The 18,606-nt window shown below is 35.6% G+C and overlaps 1 protein-coding gene across 10 annotated transcripts in view; it reads left to right on the top strand.

Annotated features, from left to right (window-relative positions):
- The first annotated feature begins 265 nt into the window (after positions 1-265).
- Cdh7 (cadherin 7) overlaps positions 266-18,606 on the top strand; it is a 133,717-nt gene continuing 115,376 nt past the window's right edge. Inside the window, exons 1-5 of one of the 10 annotated variants that reach the window (XM_036202897.1) lie at positions 266-603; positions 792-1,028; positions 1,137-1,391; positions 3,432-3,478; positions 11,460-11,863. In XM_036202897.1, coding sequence (XP_036058790.1) covers positions 11,654-11,863 — 210 coding nt within the window. In that variant the 5' untranslated portion in view covers positions 266-603; positions 792-1,028; positions 1,137-1,391; positions 3,432-3,478; positions 11,460-11,653. The other 9 variants (XM_036202902.1, XM_036202898.1, XM_036202900.1 and 6 more) reach the window with 9 other exon arrangements.

The raw sequence follows: 18,606 nt of genomic DNA, 5'->3' as shown, positions 1-18,606 counted from the left end.
TTCCCGGGTCTCAAGGAGGTCCTGAAGTCCCAGTAGCTTCTCCCTCTAGGTGCTGTCAGTGGCCACCCCCTGGGATGATCACCACCCTCTAGCGCTCAATCCCCGGCGGCCCCAGCGCTTCCTCTCCTTGTCACCTGCTTTCGCCTTCTCGTCCTCTCCGGGGACGCGCGCTCGGGTTGGCTCCCGACCCAGTACCCGAGACTACCATGCTGAGGAGCTAGCGTGTGTGTGTGCGCGTGTGTGTGCGTGTGTGTGTGTGTGTGTGTGTGTGTGTGTGTGTGTGTGTGTGTTGGGGGTCGGGGGTGGGGGAGGACGATGGCCGGTCCAGACTCTACAAGGAGCGGGACCCTGGCATTCAAGGCCCCGCAGGGTCCCTGCGCCCCGCGCAGTGCGCTGTGATTGGAGGAAGAGCGACGGCCGCGGGCTGAGCAGGTGCGGATCTCCTGCCTCCATGTCCGCCTGGCGCGCGTAGCTGCGAACACTGCGTCCCTGGGCACCCGTGGGCCCCCCCACTCCCATCCCCCACGCCAAGCGCTCATCCTTTCGGGTGCAAACGCTGTGGTTCTGGGATCTGACGCGGCTGGCAGGGTAGCGAGGCACTAGGTGAGTGTGTGTGTTCGGCTTGGGGCTAGGGAGGGCACCTAGGGAAACGCGTGCCCTCGCAGCGCACCGCGGGGAGCAGGACAAATCTGTGAGCAGAGAGAGCGGGCGAGGTATCTGTGAGGAGTTTCCCGCGGCGTTCCCAAGTTACTGCGTGCTGTCGTGAAACGTGCTTCTGCCTGGCAGGACAGGCGTGAGTACTGAGCTCTCATGCGCTTGGCCGGGAAAGCAATGTTGACAGACACCAGGCGCAACGGAGAGGCAAGTAGGGTAAGAGCGAATCTCAGCTCATCCTAGATGCAGAGGTAAACAACCGCCCGCTGTTTGCACCGCTGTCCTCAAAGAGGTACCCAGCGCACCCTTCCCTAAACCTTGGACTCCAGGCAGCCTGTACCGCCGGCTTCTGCAGAGGTCTTGGCTGGAAGGAGGTGTGTGCCTGTGGGAGCAGAAATCCTTTGCACTGTCTACACTAGACCTCTTTGGCCTTGTGTGGATGTGGAAATCACTTAAGGTTGTTTTCCCCTCCTTGTAATTAGTATTCCGCTGATCGGGTGCATCTGCAGGGTTTGCCTCTGGCTCCTCCTGGTTGAACCTTAGGTGTGAGCTGGGAAAAGGGAGCCCTGCTTCTCTGGAATGTATGCTGTTCTTGGACTTCGTGGGTTCACTTGGCACAAGGCTAGTTGCTGGTATTCAGCCTTCTAGCGTGGATTAATACAAAAGGACCTTTGCTCTGATTGCCTTCACGTTTTATATCCTTAACCCTTCGGATTTCTTAGATGTCATAGTTCCAGGTGAGTAAAGATTATCAAAATGAGTTAAGCCACCACTGGAGTAATCATAAGCTGTTGAAAAATAAATCATAGATTGAGCGTCTCGAAACTGGAGATCTGCATGCTAAACCATGAATATTTGTAGGACACTTTTTACTTTGCAGGAAATATTTTGTCCTTTTTAGGTCATGTAAATTCAATATTTATAAAAGTAAGACTTGCCCTTCACGATGTCAGTGCCCAGCCAGTTTTATATATATACAGAGGTAGGTGGAAAGAACTATATATCTGTATATATACAGAGAGTAAAAATTAATGTCACTATATCGACATTGCAAATTGACGATATACATTGGTAAAATCAGATTGCCAACACATACAAAAATGTGTGTTTTAAAGAGTAGCAAGCTTTATTAAAGGAAAGTGTGTCGATGCAATATAAGCAACATCTAAGTAGTTTTTTGTCTTTATAAAGAGAAGTTGTCCATGGAAAAGAAGAGCTAAGGGAAAAAACAACTACATTTGCAGCTCCCAGAAACCCACCAGAACAGATTCTTTTCTAAAGAACTAGGTAGAGATTATGTTGACCCTAATGCTTTTCTTGTTACTGTGTGTGAAAGAGAAATGCATTAAAAATGTTTTTCTTCATTTTGAGGGGCTATTTTGTAAAGTATGATGTAAAATTCTAAAGTGTGTGTGCTAGTCAGGCCAGCAACTTTATGGAAATCTTTCTTGTGTGTTGTTTATTTGTCAATGACTGGGGGAAGTTGTGAGGCAATATCCAGTTTTAATTGTTTTGTCTGAGAAAGCTTGCTGAAATTCTGTGTGTGAAGAAAAATAAAGCAGCAAACCCATCCCCCTCCTTGAAGGTATTGCAGTTTGCCGTGTAACTAAAAGGGCATGTGCACCCACAGGGTGAGATATTATTGTAATTAAGGACTGTGATAGGTCACTAGAATTGTGTTAACTCTCTGTTGACAGATGCACCACTCTTCCTAAGTCTATTTTTATTGATTTAATAGCAGAGAACTCTTTCTTTCTTTCTTTCTTTCTTTCTTTCTTTCTTTCTTTCTTTTCTTCTTCTTCTTCTTCTTCTTCTTCTTCTTCTTCTTCTTCTTCTTCTTCTTCTTCTCCTTCTTCTTCTTCTTCTTTTTTTAATAAAAGGGTACTTGTAAGACATCTATATTCTTGCAACTCATTGAATTGACTCCAGGTTTCAGTGTCCAATGAGGAAGAGAGAGGAGAGCACATTCAGTTTTCTTTGGTCTGAAAAATCAAACCACTGTCTCGTCTCAGGCATCATTTTCTTGCCAGCATTCTTATTATTCAGTATTTTGGTTTCTAAATGGCAAATGGCAAAACTTCTCAGACTGTATGTGGATAAGAAAAAGTGAATACATCTATGTTTCAAGTTCAATAAGTTAGATCTTTCAATAGTGTATTATAAAGTACTAAATCCATAGCTTGTTCCCTGTTGTACATATTTATTGTTGAGTGATTTCAATTTTCATGGATTTTATAATGTTTTACATTTATTGCTTTAACAGCTTTCATCACATCCAGTGCTCTTCCTCTTGGTTGAAAAAATATATGTTTTTATTTGCTTGGAAGATTATAAAGGCATAGCTTAAATAGGGAGTTTCAGAAACTTCTAGAATAACCAGCATGCATGAGTTAATCTCAAAGGGAGTGTAATGCAAGTGTTTCTACCTTGAATAAAGAAGTCTGATGCTCCTTGCTGGTGTGACACAGGGGAGCTTCGGACAAGCTACTAAGCCATGTGACAGAGTGAGTCCTGTGTGACCATCTCCCTTGCCTCTAGCGAGCAGAGAGGATCTAGCTGTGACCAGTGGTGCAACAGTGCCTCCCATGGGAACCTGCTGGCTCTGCAGAGAAGCCCCTCTGATCACTGCCCCTCCCCCACCTCGTCATTCTGCAAGACTCCTTAGTGACAAAATTCCTAGGGCAATCGAATATGCAGACGTCTGCCTGTGCATTCATTTCTTATTATAGCACAGATTTTTCATTATTACAGACTTTACTTTCTGCTATTTTGTATAGTGTTCACTGGAACATGAAGCCTTCATGGAACTCACACCTGGCACAAGGTAAATACAAGGGCAAATTAAAATTTAAAATTGGAAAAGCCATGATTTCTTATAAGAATAAAATATAAAGATTTAGTCCTGTGAGTACAATATCTCCACTTAGTTATTACATAAATAATTCAGAATGCCTGTGCTTTGTCACTTTGTTTACTTTTAAATTTATACAGGCTTCTCTCCTCCCATATAAACCATGTGTCTTTCTCATTTTTTATTTCTTTCTTTCAAAGTAGAGGTTGTCTGTGCTTCAGTGAAATCAACTCTATAGTTCACTTAGAGAAGTCCCCCCCATTTGATAAACAGATGCACACTACAGGCTATGTGATTCATTTCCAGAGCCCCTGCCTGCATACTAAGGCCAGATATCAGTAGGAGATTGTGGTCTGTGGATATAATGTTGTGTGGCCTAGGGAGCTAATGGATTTCATCATGGTTTCATTACAGAGAATTGTCATATCACAGAAATTCCCAAGGCTCACTAATTGAAATGAAATACATATAAAGTTATATATATGTAAAGCTATATATACATATATATGTATATAGAGTTTTATATATACATATATATAATTCATAATACAAATGGGTAGAATTACACCAATATTAAATTCACAGAATGTTATGAAAAACTTTAAATAGTATACCCATTCAGCTAACTGCTCAGTTAGAATTGCCATACTAGAATCTGAAGATGGCAAAATTAAATTTAGAATGATAATAGTAGCAGACATCTTTAAATGGTAGGATTTATGGTAACAACACATAAGGTACAAATGGTATATTAGTAATTTTGACAAACAAATTGGTCCCATTTGTTCATTTTATATTATAAAATACTGTTTTAAATTTATGCCCTTTTTATTAAATTCCCAGTAGAATATTGTTCAGTTTTTCCATGGAAATGGTTAACTTTTTAGTATATTAACTTACCTTTTGATTGTCAAGGTATTTAAGCAGTGAGATGCTAATCCTAATTTTGGATAAGGCGCATTGTCTATTTTTTAATACATTCTAGAAAGTTGCTAGAAAACAGGTCCCTTAACCCTTTACCATTATCCTGCCTCTGCCCCGTCCTTTTGAATGACAATCAAAATGATTTCTTACATTAAAAATTCCAAGTTAAGGTTTAACAAAAACTTGAAACATGACTGTGTGTACATTACTCATGAGAAAGATAGGACAAAGGGGTCGACTGCCTCAGTACTTCTCAGCAAACATCTGAGAATGCTGCTGCCACCTGAGTGTCCCACTACCATCAGGAAGGATCTGTGTGACCTTGGACTTTTCATGAGGATTCTGTAGAATTCATTTTTCTTATTTTACTCCTCTGTGACTTTATCAACACCTTTCAGTAAGTATCAAGAGCAGAACATTTGTGAGTTCTTCACGTTTTTCTCCAGCATGAACTCAAAAAAAAAAAAAAAAAAAAACAGAGTATTTCATTCTTAGCATTGAGGTGACATTTTCTTGACTGTTTCATAGAAATTGCCTTTACTACCACAGCTTGTAAGGACACAGTAGGAAAGAAATGTGGCTAATAATCTGAAAGGTTTCTTTTCTGAGTCTTCTCTCTCAAATGCAGAACTCTGATGTGCTCAGCCATTAACTGAAAGATATTTTAATGCATTTCTTTATTTAAAAAGTATTAAATGATTTTACTTTATAAATAAACAAAAGCAACTATGAGATGTAATATACATTATGCCAAACCAACTACTCTAACTTTTTTAAATAACAGAAAAGACCTTATTGGTCACAGGTGCCTGCTCTCCTGGGGAAGCAAGGGTGCATGAAGATCTTAAAGGGATATATATACTGAATATGTATATTCTGTACAGTACCTTCTAACTACTGGTGTTCTTACATTTCTGCTTTTAAGCAAGTGTGTTGTTTTTCTTTCATAAAGATTCATTTAAAATGTGTTGTTTGTCAAAATGTACTAAAACTTTAAAACAATCTTGGACATGACAGTTTCCTTCCAATAGACCAACAGCACAATGATTCTTCAGTTGTTATTATTACAGCAATAATTTTGTATTAGTGATTATTAATGATATGAGAACAACGCACCCAAAGGAATAGCAGTTAAATTCTGGAAGTGCTTGTCAGGCAACTGTTATGGATTTGTTTCTGGATCTCATGGTCCCTTCTACTAAATATATTAACAGTCTTCAAATATAATGTTCTACTGTTACTTTTCTTTAAAAAAAATGCAAACTATTTCACCTACTTTTGCACTATCCTGTTTTATTTAATCATGAATTATACTAATTTTAAAGTGCTAGGCCCTCTTGCTTTAAATCAATATTATCAAATAGAAAGTAAATTATGTGTTATTAAAGCATTTTCAGAACTAGACTTGATACAGACTCCAGACAACAGAAGCAGTTGTTGCTTGACTAGAGTTTAGCAAAACTGTGGATAAAAAAGTTCTTGAATTGAGATAATCTGTTGCTTAGTTATAGTGGACATCAATAAATATATTCCAGTTTCTACAAAATCTAAGCCAGTAATCTGTTTCCTGTCATATTATCCATGATTGCATATCACATCTGTTTGTATAAAGCATTTAACACAGTGTTCTTTTCTCAAAACACAATAGTACACATCTACACTGTCAGACAATCTTTTAGTTGCTGTTCATATTTGTTTTTCAACCAAGGTGTCTGTCTATAAGCTAGGATAGCCTTGAATGCTATCCTCTGCCTCCCAGGTACTGGAGTCACAGGGAGCACCTCAGTGCATTTTAGCTGGAAACCTCGCCTTTTAAAGCCTGAGCCATCTTTACAGCCCTTAATGCATTCTTAAGTATGCTTTAAAAGCTCTTATAGCTATCTGCTAGCATGCAGGGGCTGAATATGATCTACTTTACACTGCTCATCATGTTCCTAGTGTGCTAACTTTAATTCAGATGGCACAGCCTCTAGGCAATTTTCACTTTTGCTGATTGATGATCTGCTGAAGCATAAAAACTTTTACTATTTTTTGGTTAAGTAGGGACCCTCAATCATTACTTCTAACTATAAATAAAACATTTCATTAAGAGAATAACAGATACTTGTTTAGATTTTAAAAATGGTGTGACAGAAATTACAGGAAATGAAAATAGTCAAAAATTTATAACAATGAACTCATTTTGATAAAATAATATTCTCTAATAAGCCTAAATATATAATAAACAATCTACTCGGAAATAATTCCTTGCAACTATGGTGAAGCTAATGTATGGAGCAAATTGGTTTAGTTCAAATGACTGGTGTTGGTTACATAAGTACCGTCAGATTGATTGATGCTCAGCATTTTCCCTTTTCTCTGGGCTTCAATACATTTAACATTTTCTTTCCAGGGCACTGACATTTAATGTGCTTGATTAATAAGTATATTACACTTATCATGGTAATACTTACAGTAAATTTATATAAGCAACTTCAGAAAAAATTATTATAAATAAATTATAAATCTTTCCCTTAACGTATAAGTAGCAAACAGAAGTACTTTAAAATCTCCTTCAGTATTTTCCTTTCACATTTCCAGCTAGTGCAGTTCCCTCGTAAACAGTTTTCTCTGAACCGCTTTTAATCCTCTTCTCCGATATTAGGAATTACCTTTTTTCTCAGTTGCAATGCTCCAAATCTATCATCATCCCCCAAACGATCACGATTTGTAGAAATTATCTCCATTATCAGTACATTTGTTTATACATTTTCTGAGCCATCAGTAGTAAAAAAGATCAGTTGTTCAAAACCCCAGAGAGTTTACCACTTAACTTAGTTAATCCACGAGGACAGGATATCCAGCTTAGAGTATGGACACTGCCATCTCTGCTCATTTCTGACATAAGTTCTTTGTTAACATGTGCATGTAAAACTCAGATATGTGGGAAGGCAGCAGGAAAAACAGTGAAGTAATATTCTTGATTTAGGACACAGATTTAGGAGATAATATTGACTTTATTATGAAATATTGACAAAAGTAATTTGTTCAGTGCTTAAAATCATTCACATGCTTAAGTGGTACTATGATACCATTACATCTATCATGAGAACAAAGGAAAACTATTTGGAAAAGTTACACAATACATGATGAAATTTTAAATTTTAGTTATTTATGTTTGATATATACAGAAATAACTCCAGGGTTTTGTTATATTTATGTTTATCTTTATTGAAATAAAAGTTAGAGTTCTTTTTTTTACATGATATACCAACTGAGGGCACAGTGAGTTTGCTGAAATGCTATATAGTAATTTTATCTTGAGAATCACATTGGTTTGCAAAGGAAGCAAAGATTTAGAGAATGTTGCCTTAAAAAACATATTGGTGAATATGACACAAGCACACTAAGTTCAAATCACAGTAATATAAATACTATTTTCTGATTTTTAAAATAATTCTATAAAGAGAACTACAGTGACATCTATCTGCATCGCATAACAGAATTCCACTATCCTATCTTGTACACAAAACCAATGAAATTATTCTGGTGTAATATTTCAGGCTAAAAGAAAAATAAAGATGATTGGTTAAGAGCATAACAAATAATTCAAATGCTAGAGCAAAATACATTACAATTGTATACAAAATGATTGATATTCATTAACATTCAAGAATTGCCAAAGAATTCATATATTGACTTGTTATGCAATTACTTTTCCACACTACAGATTAAATAGATCACAATAAATACAGACATTCTCTAAAGACATTTCTGAATGTCTACTCTGTTCTAGATTCCATAGCTATAATGACAATGTGTACATACCTGTGCATCAAGGTTAGCTCTCATTTCAGCTACTTTTAAAATCCTTTATTTAAACAAGAGAGCATACAATTCTCAGGTATCTTCCTTTCTTTATATTTTCTCAAGAGTCATGATGTGTTCAGTGATTAGACTTTTCTCTATGTTCTAGTTGCTTTGACTAATCTCCAATGGTTTTGTATAGATGAGAAATAATCTTCAAGAGACAATAAAATAAATTGAACAAGGTTTGTTACAGAGCACACTGTGCTTCAGAAGAAGGCCAAGTGCTTCTTTTACAATCTGATTCCATTTTACACTTCTCAAACTCTTCATCTTGAATTATGAACAGTAGGCTTTCATCAGTTTTACAGCACTATTACTCCTAAGCAATCATTAATACCCTAAAAGGAGGACTTTGGGAATACCTCAGACTTTGTAGTGGTATTTCCTCTAGGCTTTTCATTTTTTTACATACAGAAAATGAAATTATAGAGGGACCTAAGGTTGTATAGCAAGACCCTCGTCATCTGGCCCCATTAGTATTATGGTCTCTTTCTCCAAAGTAAGTGGATATCCTTGATTTACTTAAATTAACTTCTGTTTTAATTACTAAAACATCTTTTGAAAATAGTTAAAAATTTCCACCAGCAAGCATTTTGAGTCTCTCATCCTTGTGACTGTTTTTGATTCATGAGTGTATAGTTCCCTTGCATCAAATCTCCCTTTTTAGAATGTTTTCTTTTAGGGTAACAAGTATCTAAATGATTTTACTATTGGAAATATTGAAATAAAAAATAACATTAATTCACTAACAACCTTCAGTTTTCTTATAATGTTTCAAACACAGAAAATGATCATGATAATAATAACCATAACAGCTATTTTAATAGATTTTATATATTCCCAAAACTACTCTTAGCATTTTATAATTTCTTGCCTATTTCTACCAAGATACTATTGCTATTGTTGCTGTCACTGCAATTATTTTCATCAGGTAAGCTAAGATGTTTGAGGCCTTATCTTAGAGTTTACTTAGTTTCTTCTAATTTTTTGTTATCAAAGATTATGGATTTTAGATTCATAAGCTTAATTATGCATTGTTAAGTTTAATATTGGTGCATCAGATGGAAACACCCATATTCTTTCCCAACATGTTTTTGGACTAACACCCCAAGTTTTGAATTCCAAAAATAATTTGCTGTTAATGTTTATTTATTTTAAAAATTTGATATATTTTCATGCTGAACCAATGGCACAAAGTCCTCTCAGGCATTCCATAACCTATGCAATATAATTTGTTTACCTTGAATTTATTTATTTTTTTGTCCTAAGGAAAAAATCCAGTTTTAATTTTAAAAAGTAATTTCTCCAAAGAAATGAGAGCTGAGAAACTGGAACTTTTCCTTGTTGTGTGCCATCTGACTACTTTGACCACAGCATCTTTTCCTGGTGCCCAGAAATCCACTCTGTTGTTAGATGCAGGAAAGGCAAACCTGCTTTACCCCTCCTTACACAAACTCACTGCACCCTTGGGCTTGCTTGACTCTCCCTGCTGATCTGCTGTGTTTGAAACACAGAATGGACCACAGAGTAGTTTTAATCTACTCTGCTGCACATTAGCCTTCTATCCCTTTGTATTTTTGTAACTTAATTCCCCCATCCACTCTGTCCCCTCTTGATCTGTTTCACTTTGCCTTTGGCACTGGATTTGGGGACTTTCAATTTACTGCAGGATATAGTTCCTATAGTTTAATGGAAGTACCTCATTCTGGTGGTTAGAAGGGTGTATTATTTTCTGAATGTTGGATCTTTTGGAAGTCCTCTATGGAATACCAAAATGTTATATACAGATAGTTTTTTAAAGTTATATGATAGCTTTTAACAGAGCTAAAGGGCAGTTGGATTTGTTTCTTCTTTGATTTGTGAACTGGTTTACATTCTCAAGAAATTTAGATAATTCTATATTCATTTTTCTTCTATTTACATACTATTTTCTTAATTTTTAAATGTCTAAAGAACTTATCTATTGATTGGTACACGTTCTTATTACAGAGTAGATAGTTAAAATGAAAGATATAAGAACTTCTAAGAATAATACTTTTTCTGTTTTAATAGGTAGGGAACGTTTATACTATTGATATTTTATCTACTCTCAAAATACACACACACACACACACACACACACACACACACACACAAACACACAAACACACACATACATACACATACCACACACCCAGAGAGATAGAAAGAGAGAGAGGGTGGGGAGAGCCTTCTATACTATCCTATTGTAAAATGAATTCACACAGTGCAACATAGTGATTTAAGTGAGAATCTTGTAAATTCTTATTCCTCTGTGTTTTGGGGGTGTAGAAGGAAGTTTGTTTTGGAACTGATTTTATATCTCTTGCATAATCAGGACTCTGTGCCTGCACTAAATAGACACCAGAAAAAGGATTTTTTCTTGTGCTGCCCCTGAAGCACCACCTGGTTGCAAGCCAAAGATTCAACAAATATAGTTGTTTCCTTGCCTACCTATGGTACATTATGAGTCAATTCTGTAACTGCTTATGGAGGAAGGCCACTACACAGAAGTCACATTATAAAGCATTTAATAAAGATTCATGGAATAACAAATGACTAAATGAACTAGCATAGCAACCATGCTGCACAGTACACATGACAATAAGTTTGAAGGGTAGAAAATGGAAGCCACTCAGCTTTTCGGATGATCACAATCAAATCAGAACACATCAAAACAGCTGGTGTTGTGACTCAGAATCAGTCAGTTGTGAATCACTATGTACTTTATTTTTCTTTACAGTTTCATTGAAGAGATTTAAACCAGCACATATGCTTCCCAGTTGCTTAAATCCCTGCTTTGATATATTTAGTTTTCACATCCTAATATCAATGAAGGCAACTGACATTAAAATCTATAAAGTTGCTAACTTTAAAATAATGAATTAAAATAATTTTCTACATTTGTGTAAAGGAAATCATATGATTAAATGCTATGCCCTAGAAGAAACATGGAAATTGTGCTGTAGAAAAAAGATAGTTCTGCAAAGGGCAGTAATTATGTATAAATGTGTCTATTATTATTGTAATTTTCTAAGTGTACATATTAATATTTTAATGATTATCCAAACACTATTTTTGGAAATTCAGTATTGTTCATGACTGAATTCTTAGTCCGATTACATGTTCTAGTTTCTGACATGAGGTCTTGTCTTTGTTCTAGGTACCTATTACACCATTCTTTGGCAAGAACTGCTCAGCACTGGTGACCTCTTCCAGTGAAGTACTCTACAGATTATTATCTCTGGACTCCCAGCTGACACACTGCCGGAGGCAAAAGCCACCAAGCCAACTAGAACTGTGCCTGTTCTCTTGTCAAGGTTTTTTCCTTACACAGGGAAAAGGAAGAAAAAAAAGATGAAGCTGGGCAAAGTAGAGTTGTGCCATTTTCTACAGCTTATAGCTCTCCTCCTGTGCTTCTCTGGGACGAGTCAAGCTGAGCTGCCAAGGTCCAGATCCAAGCCATATTTTCAGTCAGGGAGATCCCGAACAAAGCGCAGTTGGGTGTGGAATCAGTTCTTCGTGCTGGAAGAATACATGGGTTCAGATCCCCTCTATGTAGGCAAGGTAGGGTATTTGGCCTTTCAAAGTTCCAAATGGTTACTGTCAATGTCTGTGGTTGAATGAAGAGCTGTTACCTTTTTATTTATTGATAAAAGCAGAAATTGTTCCTTTTGGAGAGAGTTTATAATGTTTCTGTCATTAACTACTGTGTCAGGTGAAATAGTAAAGCCATAGCTTAAGGCATGGTGCTCTTGTCTTAAATCTTAGAGGCCTGGTTTACCACTACTGGAATGTGCTGCTAAGCTCTTATTACTACAATTAGAACAAGATGACCCACTAAAAAATGAAGTGATATGGTTCTTCCACCAGTTGATATTGAAAGGTTTTTGCCAGTATATAATAATTGGACATGATGAGTTTCATTATGACAATTTCATGTATGTATTTAATTAATCTTGACCATATTCAAAGCTATACCTAATATTCTTAAGAAATTCCTTCCTCCGACTTCCACTGATATCCTTTGCCTCCCTAGCTAGTCGCCATCACCAGCTCTCATGGTTTTTCTTTGCTGTGTTTTTTGTTTTATTTTATTTCTGTGATCCACTAAGTTTCGTCAGGGGTATTTATAAGAGCATGAGTGAGAAGTTGTAGAGTTATTTACAGAAATATCCTCAACTTACCAGTGTCTATGCCATAGAAGAAACCATCTGCTCCTTTCTAAAAACACCACAGTTGATTCTCTAGTAGGCAGTTTTGTAATACCTTGTCAATTATGTCCATACCTTATCAATTATGTCTACATCCATACTTAAGTATCTTTCCCCATACTTAGCATTACAAAGTGCAACATGAAATTAATGACCTCATGGCTTCAGTTATAAGTGGTTCAAATTAAGTTTCTTTGTTATTTTCATAGAACTGTTTTTTTTTTTTTTTTCTTGATTTGGAAAATGTTCTTTTTGTTACATATGAGCATGAGTAGAACTCAATTTGAGATACTATTAGACAAATGATGAACAGTTTATGGTGTATGTATTGGTGGCATTTGGCAGCCAAATGGAGGGTTTTTTTTTTAACTTTTTATCTTTTTGTCTCAATACTTGCATAGGAAACGTTCCTTTGAGAACTCTGTAACCTAAAGGGCATGTTAAGAGAACATGGCCTGATGCTCAATTTTCTTAGACCTTATTCCCAGGCAATAGGCTTTTCAAAGTATTAAGATGTCCCAAATTCCTCAGTGTGGCATTCAGTACTGGTAAAAAAGAGTTCTGAATAGGATAGATCAGTAAGTGAACTATATCACTATATATTTTTCTTCCATCTCACTAATCTTAACTGTATATTCCTCACAAAATGTAGCATAGTTTACTGAAACAGTTGCTGAGAAATCAGGATTTTTTTGTTTGAAAGATCAAAAAAGAATATTAGATATTTTATATTGGTGATTTTTTTTTTTCACATGAATGGGTTAAAATTTTGAAAAAAAAAAGTTAATGAATACCTACATAGTTCAAGTTAATGTTTTAATATTTATTGTTTCTTTGTAATGTTTAAGATACCCATTTTTTTATGGGAAGCAGAAAGATATAAATTGTTAATATGTCTTAAGCCTGTGGATCGGGATTCAGTTTTGACCAGTGACTTGCGTTTTCCTTAAGTTAAAAAAAAAGCACACTTAAATATGAAGAAATTATAATATATATTACAGTAATTCTCTTATGCAACTATTAAGATCATTGGTGTTTTATATTTTTCTCACTCCATCTTAACTTGTTTCCTTGCACACACAAACACACAAAAATACTGGAAAAGCCACCTGCCACCAAGCAATGACACCAAGCAATGATGTGAATTTGATCCCCAGGACTCACATGGTGGAAAAAGAAACTAAACCCTGAAAGTTGTGCTCTGAATACCACCCATTCATCCTAACATGGGTCCCTAACTGATAAATAAAAAAAATTAAATGTTAAAAAATAATGAAAACAATAATTATAATCCAAGGTTTTGGCCAAGAATCTAACATGCTATGTAATATATGAATTAAGCTTTCTTTAGTCTTTCTTTGATTGATCATGATATTCAAATAATTCACAAAGAGAATGTTTTGAACATAACCATACTTTTGTGACCATGTATAGATACTTTTAGACACAGCAGGGTCAAATTGACATTTTTCAAATCTACAAAATTATAAAATACATAATATATCCATCCCTCTTTATGTCTCATATTCAGAATAGATGTAACTCTAAATATCAACTTAAAATTACAAAAAATCGTGCTGTAAGTTGATTCAATTACAAATGTAGATTAGGTTATTAAACAATATTGTGTTTATTTCCTATGGCAAATATTACAAGATTTGTTGGCATGATTGTGCATGTCTTCAATCTCATTTGAGAAATAGAGACAGGAGAATTAGGACTTCAAGGTCATCCTTATTCTTGGCTACACAGCAATTGAAGGCCAGACTGGGCTATGAAATAGTCTATATCACAGAAAAAGTTGTGTGTGTGTCACACAATTAGAACTGCTGACAGATATTATTGGACATGCAAGTAAGTGTGTTTTTTCTTGCATGATGTGTATTGAAAGGTGTTAATATAAGTGTTTCCAATGAAGTGCACAAGTTACAGATGAGTACAATGAAGCCACCCATGACTAAAATAAAAAAGTAAAAAGCTTTAAGAACTTGAGATGGACAGAGGGTCTTATCCAGAACAACAAGTATTAGACCTCATAGTAACAATTTGTCTTTAACACAGAGTATATATATATATATCCTGTAAAGATAAGCTAACAATTTGAATTGGGGGGGGGGTGGGGATTAGGGATCTGAAGAAGCAGAAAAATGAAAATAACTTCAAACCCATTACATTTCCTAGGGCAATAAAATCAATGGTTTTTTTGTTTGGTTTTGTTTTTTGTTTTTTGGTTTTTTTTTTTTTTTGCTTAGTTAAGGTATGCAATAACTGTGATCAGATGTATGTGTAGGACAGAGGACTAAATATTATATACAAAGATATGGAATATACCTATATACCTTATCAAGTGATCAGAAAGTAAGACAATGTGATAGCATAAATGTTTCTCAAAGACATCAGATAATGTCAAACCATTTCCATGTTCAGGAGCTGGCCACAGACTAAATAACTAGAATTACAGATACCAGAAGTCATAGATGACTGTGACAAGTTTCATGGCTTTATTGGGTCACAAAATTTATGTACAGAGTGTATCATATTGACAGGCTGTATTGCTGATTCTGCCACTTATTGTGGGTGTATAATGTAAGGTACGTTGCCTAGTGTCACTAAAGATTTGTTTCCTCACATATAAAACCGAAATACTGACATCTGCTGTGGGTATCCCAACTACAGACATCTATTATTTAATTTTATTATTTAAGTAATGATATAAGATATTGGAGGAGCAGGTGAGATGTCTTAAAGGGTAAGAATATGTAATGCTCTTGCAGAGGGCACAAGTACAGTTACCCGTACCAAAGTAGGGCAGTTCACAAATTTCTTGTTTCCATGACTCTATACTCATGTGAACAACCTTCCACAAATATACACACAAACACATCAGTTAAATACTAAAAATATACAAAATATATTGTGATTGGGCATTCAATGTAATAATCATTATCTTTGCTTTTGTAAAATATAAATTAATAAATTATTGAATGTGAATGCACACAAAATTAAAGAAAAAACCCTATATTACCATGGCTGAGTTCTGTTTAGAGTAACATTCCCCACGGTTAGTTACTGCTGTCCAGCATTCTTTATCCTTTCTTATGGGAGGAAGTGGAGTAAAAAGGCCTTGCTTCTGCTGGGCATGTCAGAGTGGATCTGTTCGCTGTACACAGAGGCCACATTTCCCAGCCTCCATGGGACACTGGTGTAGTTTTTCAGCACAATTTTCCACTCATCTTGGTATTTCTCACTTAATGTGCCCCAATTGCTTGAACCTACCCCCAAAAAATATGTTTACAAGACTCTGTCCCAGGTATTAAGTAGTTTTCGGTTTTGTTAACTGTAGTGGACTGCCAGCCGATGGCTTCAACTAGGCCTTTGCTTTCACAGGAATATGTGCTTCCTGCAACTTCCATAATCGGCTGCTCTCATTGCTAACATCATCCTTGGCTTTTTTATTCTACTCCCCCTTCTTCCTCACCCATTCAGGGAGAATTTATACCTATTATCCACTAGAAATCAAATGTAGAGAAATGCAATATTTCTGACTCACATTCCTTTAAACTGAAAGTGTTGGTGAACATCCCCCACTCATGTCCTTCAGTACACACAAGTCCACCTTCCTCCACAAGCTTCAGTATCTCCCAATACTGTGGCTACACTCACTGGTGCAGAAAGGAAATTTCACCACAAAGTAAATAACATTAATGAGATGAATTACAAATCATATTCCTTTGGGATGTCTTAAAAATAAAACACACAAAAGGAAAATAACAAATCCAAAGTACTAATTACTTAGGAAAAGAATATCTCTGTGGTTGAATATGTGTTATATATATTTCAGCATAAAAAAATATATATATATCAAATAGAAAACCTTTCATCCTCTAAATATATATGTTGTGTTTAGTCAGATCGAAATATAAGAGAAAGTATTGGTGTTTTTGTTCTTGTTGTTTATGTAGGAACAGATAGGAAATAGTTTCCCAAATATCTCTGTAATCAGTTAGTTGGTGAAGACCCTTATCCTTACTTTCTTAGCTTGCTAATAGAAGCCTGGAATTCCTGTTGGTTTCAAAAGAATTTAGACATTGATCAGCTCTGTGAGATACAAATAAATTCGTGTTTTTAAAGAAACAGGCAGTAATTTTTAGCTCATAACAATCCAGTATCAGAAAAAGAATTAGATAAATTTTCTCCACATAAAATCAGTAATTCAAAATGTGTTTGGTATGGTTTTCATAATATTTGACATAGAATATATCCTAATGTGATAGTAAAATGCAGAAACCCACAATTATTTAAGTGTATACTTCCATCTTTACTGTTTTATTAATTTATAAATGGAAATGACAAATCCCAAAGACTATTGGAAAATTATAAAACTAAAAGTTGGAGGATAGGAGAATTTTCAGATATGGATTGGATTTCAGACAACCACATAGTTTTGGATGAAAATTCCCTATTCAATCTATGCTGAACAGAATGATTTAATTGTCTTGCTCACTTTTATGTCTGTTTGTGCCTATTTACATTCTGTTTGCCACCTGTATTGTAACAGAAGCAGCTAAAATGAAGAATATAATATGGTCTACACTGGCTTTGTTTTTATACTGTGTTTTAAGTATAGAAGACATGACATAATTGAAATACTGATTAGATATCTACATAAAGTGCACTGTCATTATTTTGACATGTTCTAAGTGGTTATCCTATTGGCACAAAGCCATTGATCTTACTGCAGTTTCTCTGGCTCACTAAGAAAACTGGGAATTAAATAAGAATAAAGCAGACACAGGTATTCTGATTTAAGAATATAGAGATATGTCCTATAAGGATAACTTTTGTTCTAATCATTTTGATGAATTAGCAATACTACTCTAAGACTTAGTTTGATTGCCTAAGATATTGTTTTCTGGAACAGGTTTAATATTGTGTTCAATTAAGTCTCTTTCAGGAGTTGTTAAGCCTTACCTTTGCATTCTCTTTTTTTCTTGCTTTTATCATTTCTTTCTCAAATCCATATGACAGCACTACTCTGAAGAGACACTGTGCTACAGTGCTTGATGGGAGAGCTAAGACTAAAGATTTTTTTAATGGAATATCCACTCTGATTCATAAGTAAAACATGTTACCAGCTGGCAAAGGAACTTAGTGAAGTTTAAGATTAAACCTTATCTCTGGAGACGGGAAGAACAGAAGTGTTGACTTAGGAAGTCATGAACAAATGCTTGCATGAGCGTCCACACCTCTCTGTGAATTGTTTTATATTTTACCTACATTCTTCAAACCAAGGTAAAAAGGGGTAAATGACTTAGGAAGTTGAGCAAAGCCTTCTTAATTTTTACTGATCATTATCAAGCAGGAAAATCAGTAAGCAGAAACAAATTACAGCTGTGATTTTTCTCATTATTTTGAGCAAGTCATTGAAACAATTAGGTTTAACTTCTTTGTCAAATGAAGATACGTATTTTAAAAAATTTTAAGTTATTTTAAGCTTAGAAATGAATTGCAAACTACTCTTCAAAAATTCAGTTCCATCAAATATTAGTATCCTAATTTTTGTAAATAACACATTTACTAATCAAGTTCTGTTCAAATTTTGTCTTAATGAGTTTCTTTGTGGAAATCAACCCAGTATCATGATTTTCTTTTGCCCTATCTCCTTAAACTTTTCCAACCTGATGTAATTTATAGCTAAAAGGCATTTTGAGTTTGTTGTTTTTGTATTTTGTGTGTGCATTTTTTGTGTGTATGTGTGTGTGTCAGTGTGGGTCCACACAGAGGCCAGAGGTCTGTACCAGCCTCAATTGTTCTCCACCACGTCGTTAGGACAGTTTCTGATCCCAAATCTGAAGCTCTCCAGTCTGTCTAGCTTACTTGCTCTTGATCAGCTTCAAGGATGCTTCTGTCTCTTTCTGTCTCTCTTGTGCTGGGATTACAGGCTTGTGCCACGATGTATGGATTTCCTATTATGGGAATTATGGGGATTCAAACTCAGGTACTTGTGTTTCTACAGCTAACACTGTACAAGGTGAGCCATCTAGCTAGCCACTGTTGTAATTTATATATGTATTTAACTGACATTTTTTCATAATT

This window comes from Onychomys torridus, chromosome 11 (genome assembly GCF_903995425.1).
Source record: "Onychomys torridus chromosome 11, mOncTor1.1, whole genome shotgun sequence".
Lineage (NCBI taxonomy): Eukaryota > Metazoa > Chordata > Mammalia > Rodentia > Cricetidae > Onychomys > Onychomys torridus.
This window is presented reverse-complemented; position numbering and strand designations above follow the sequence as displayed.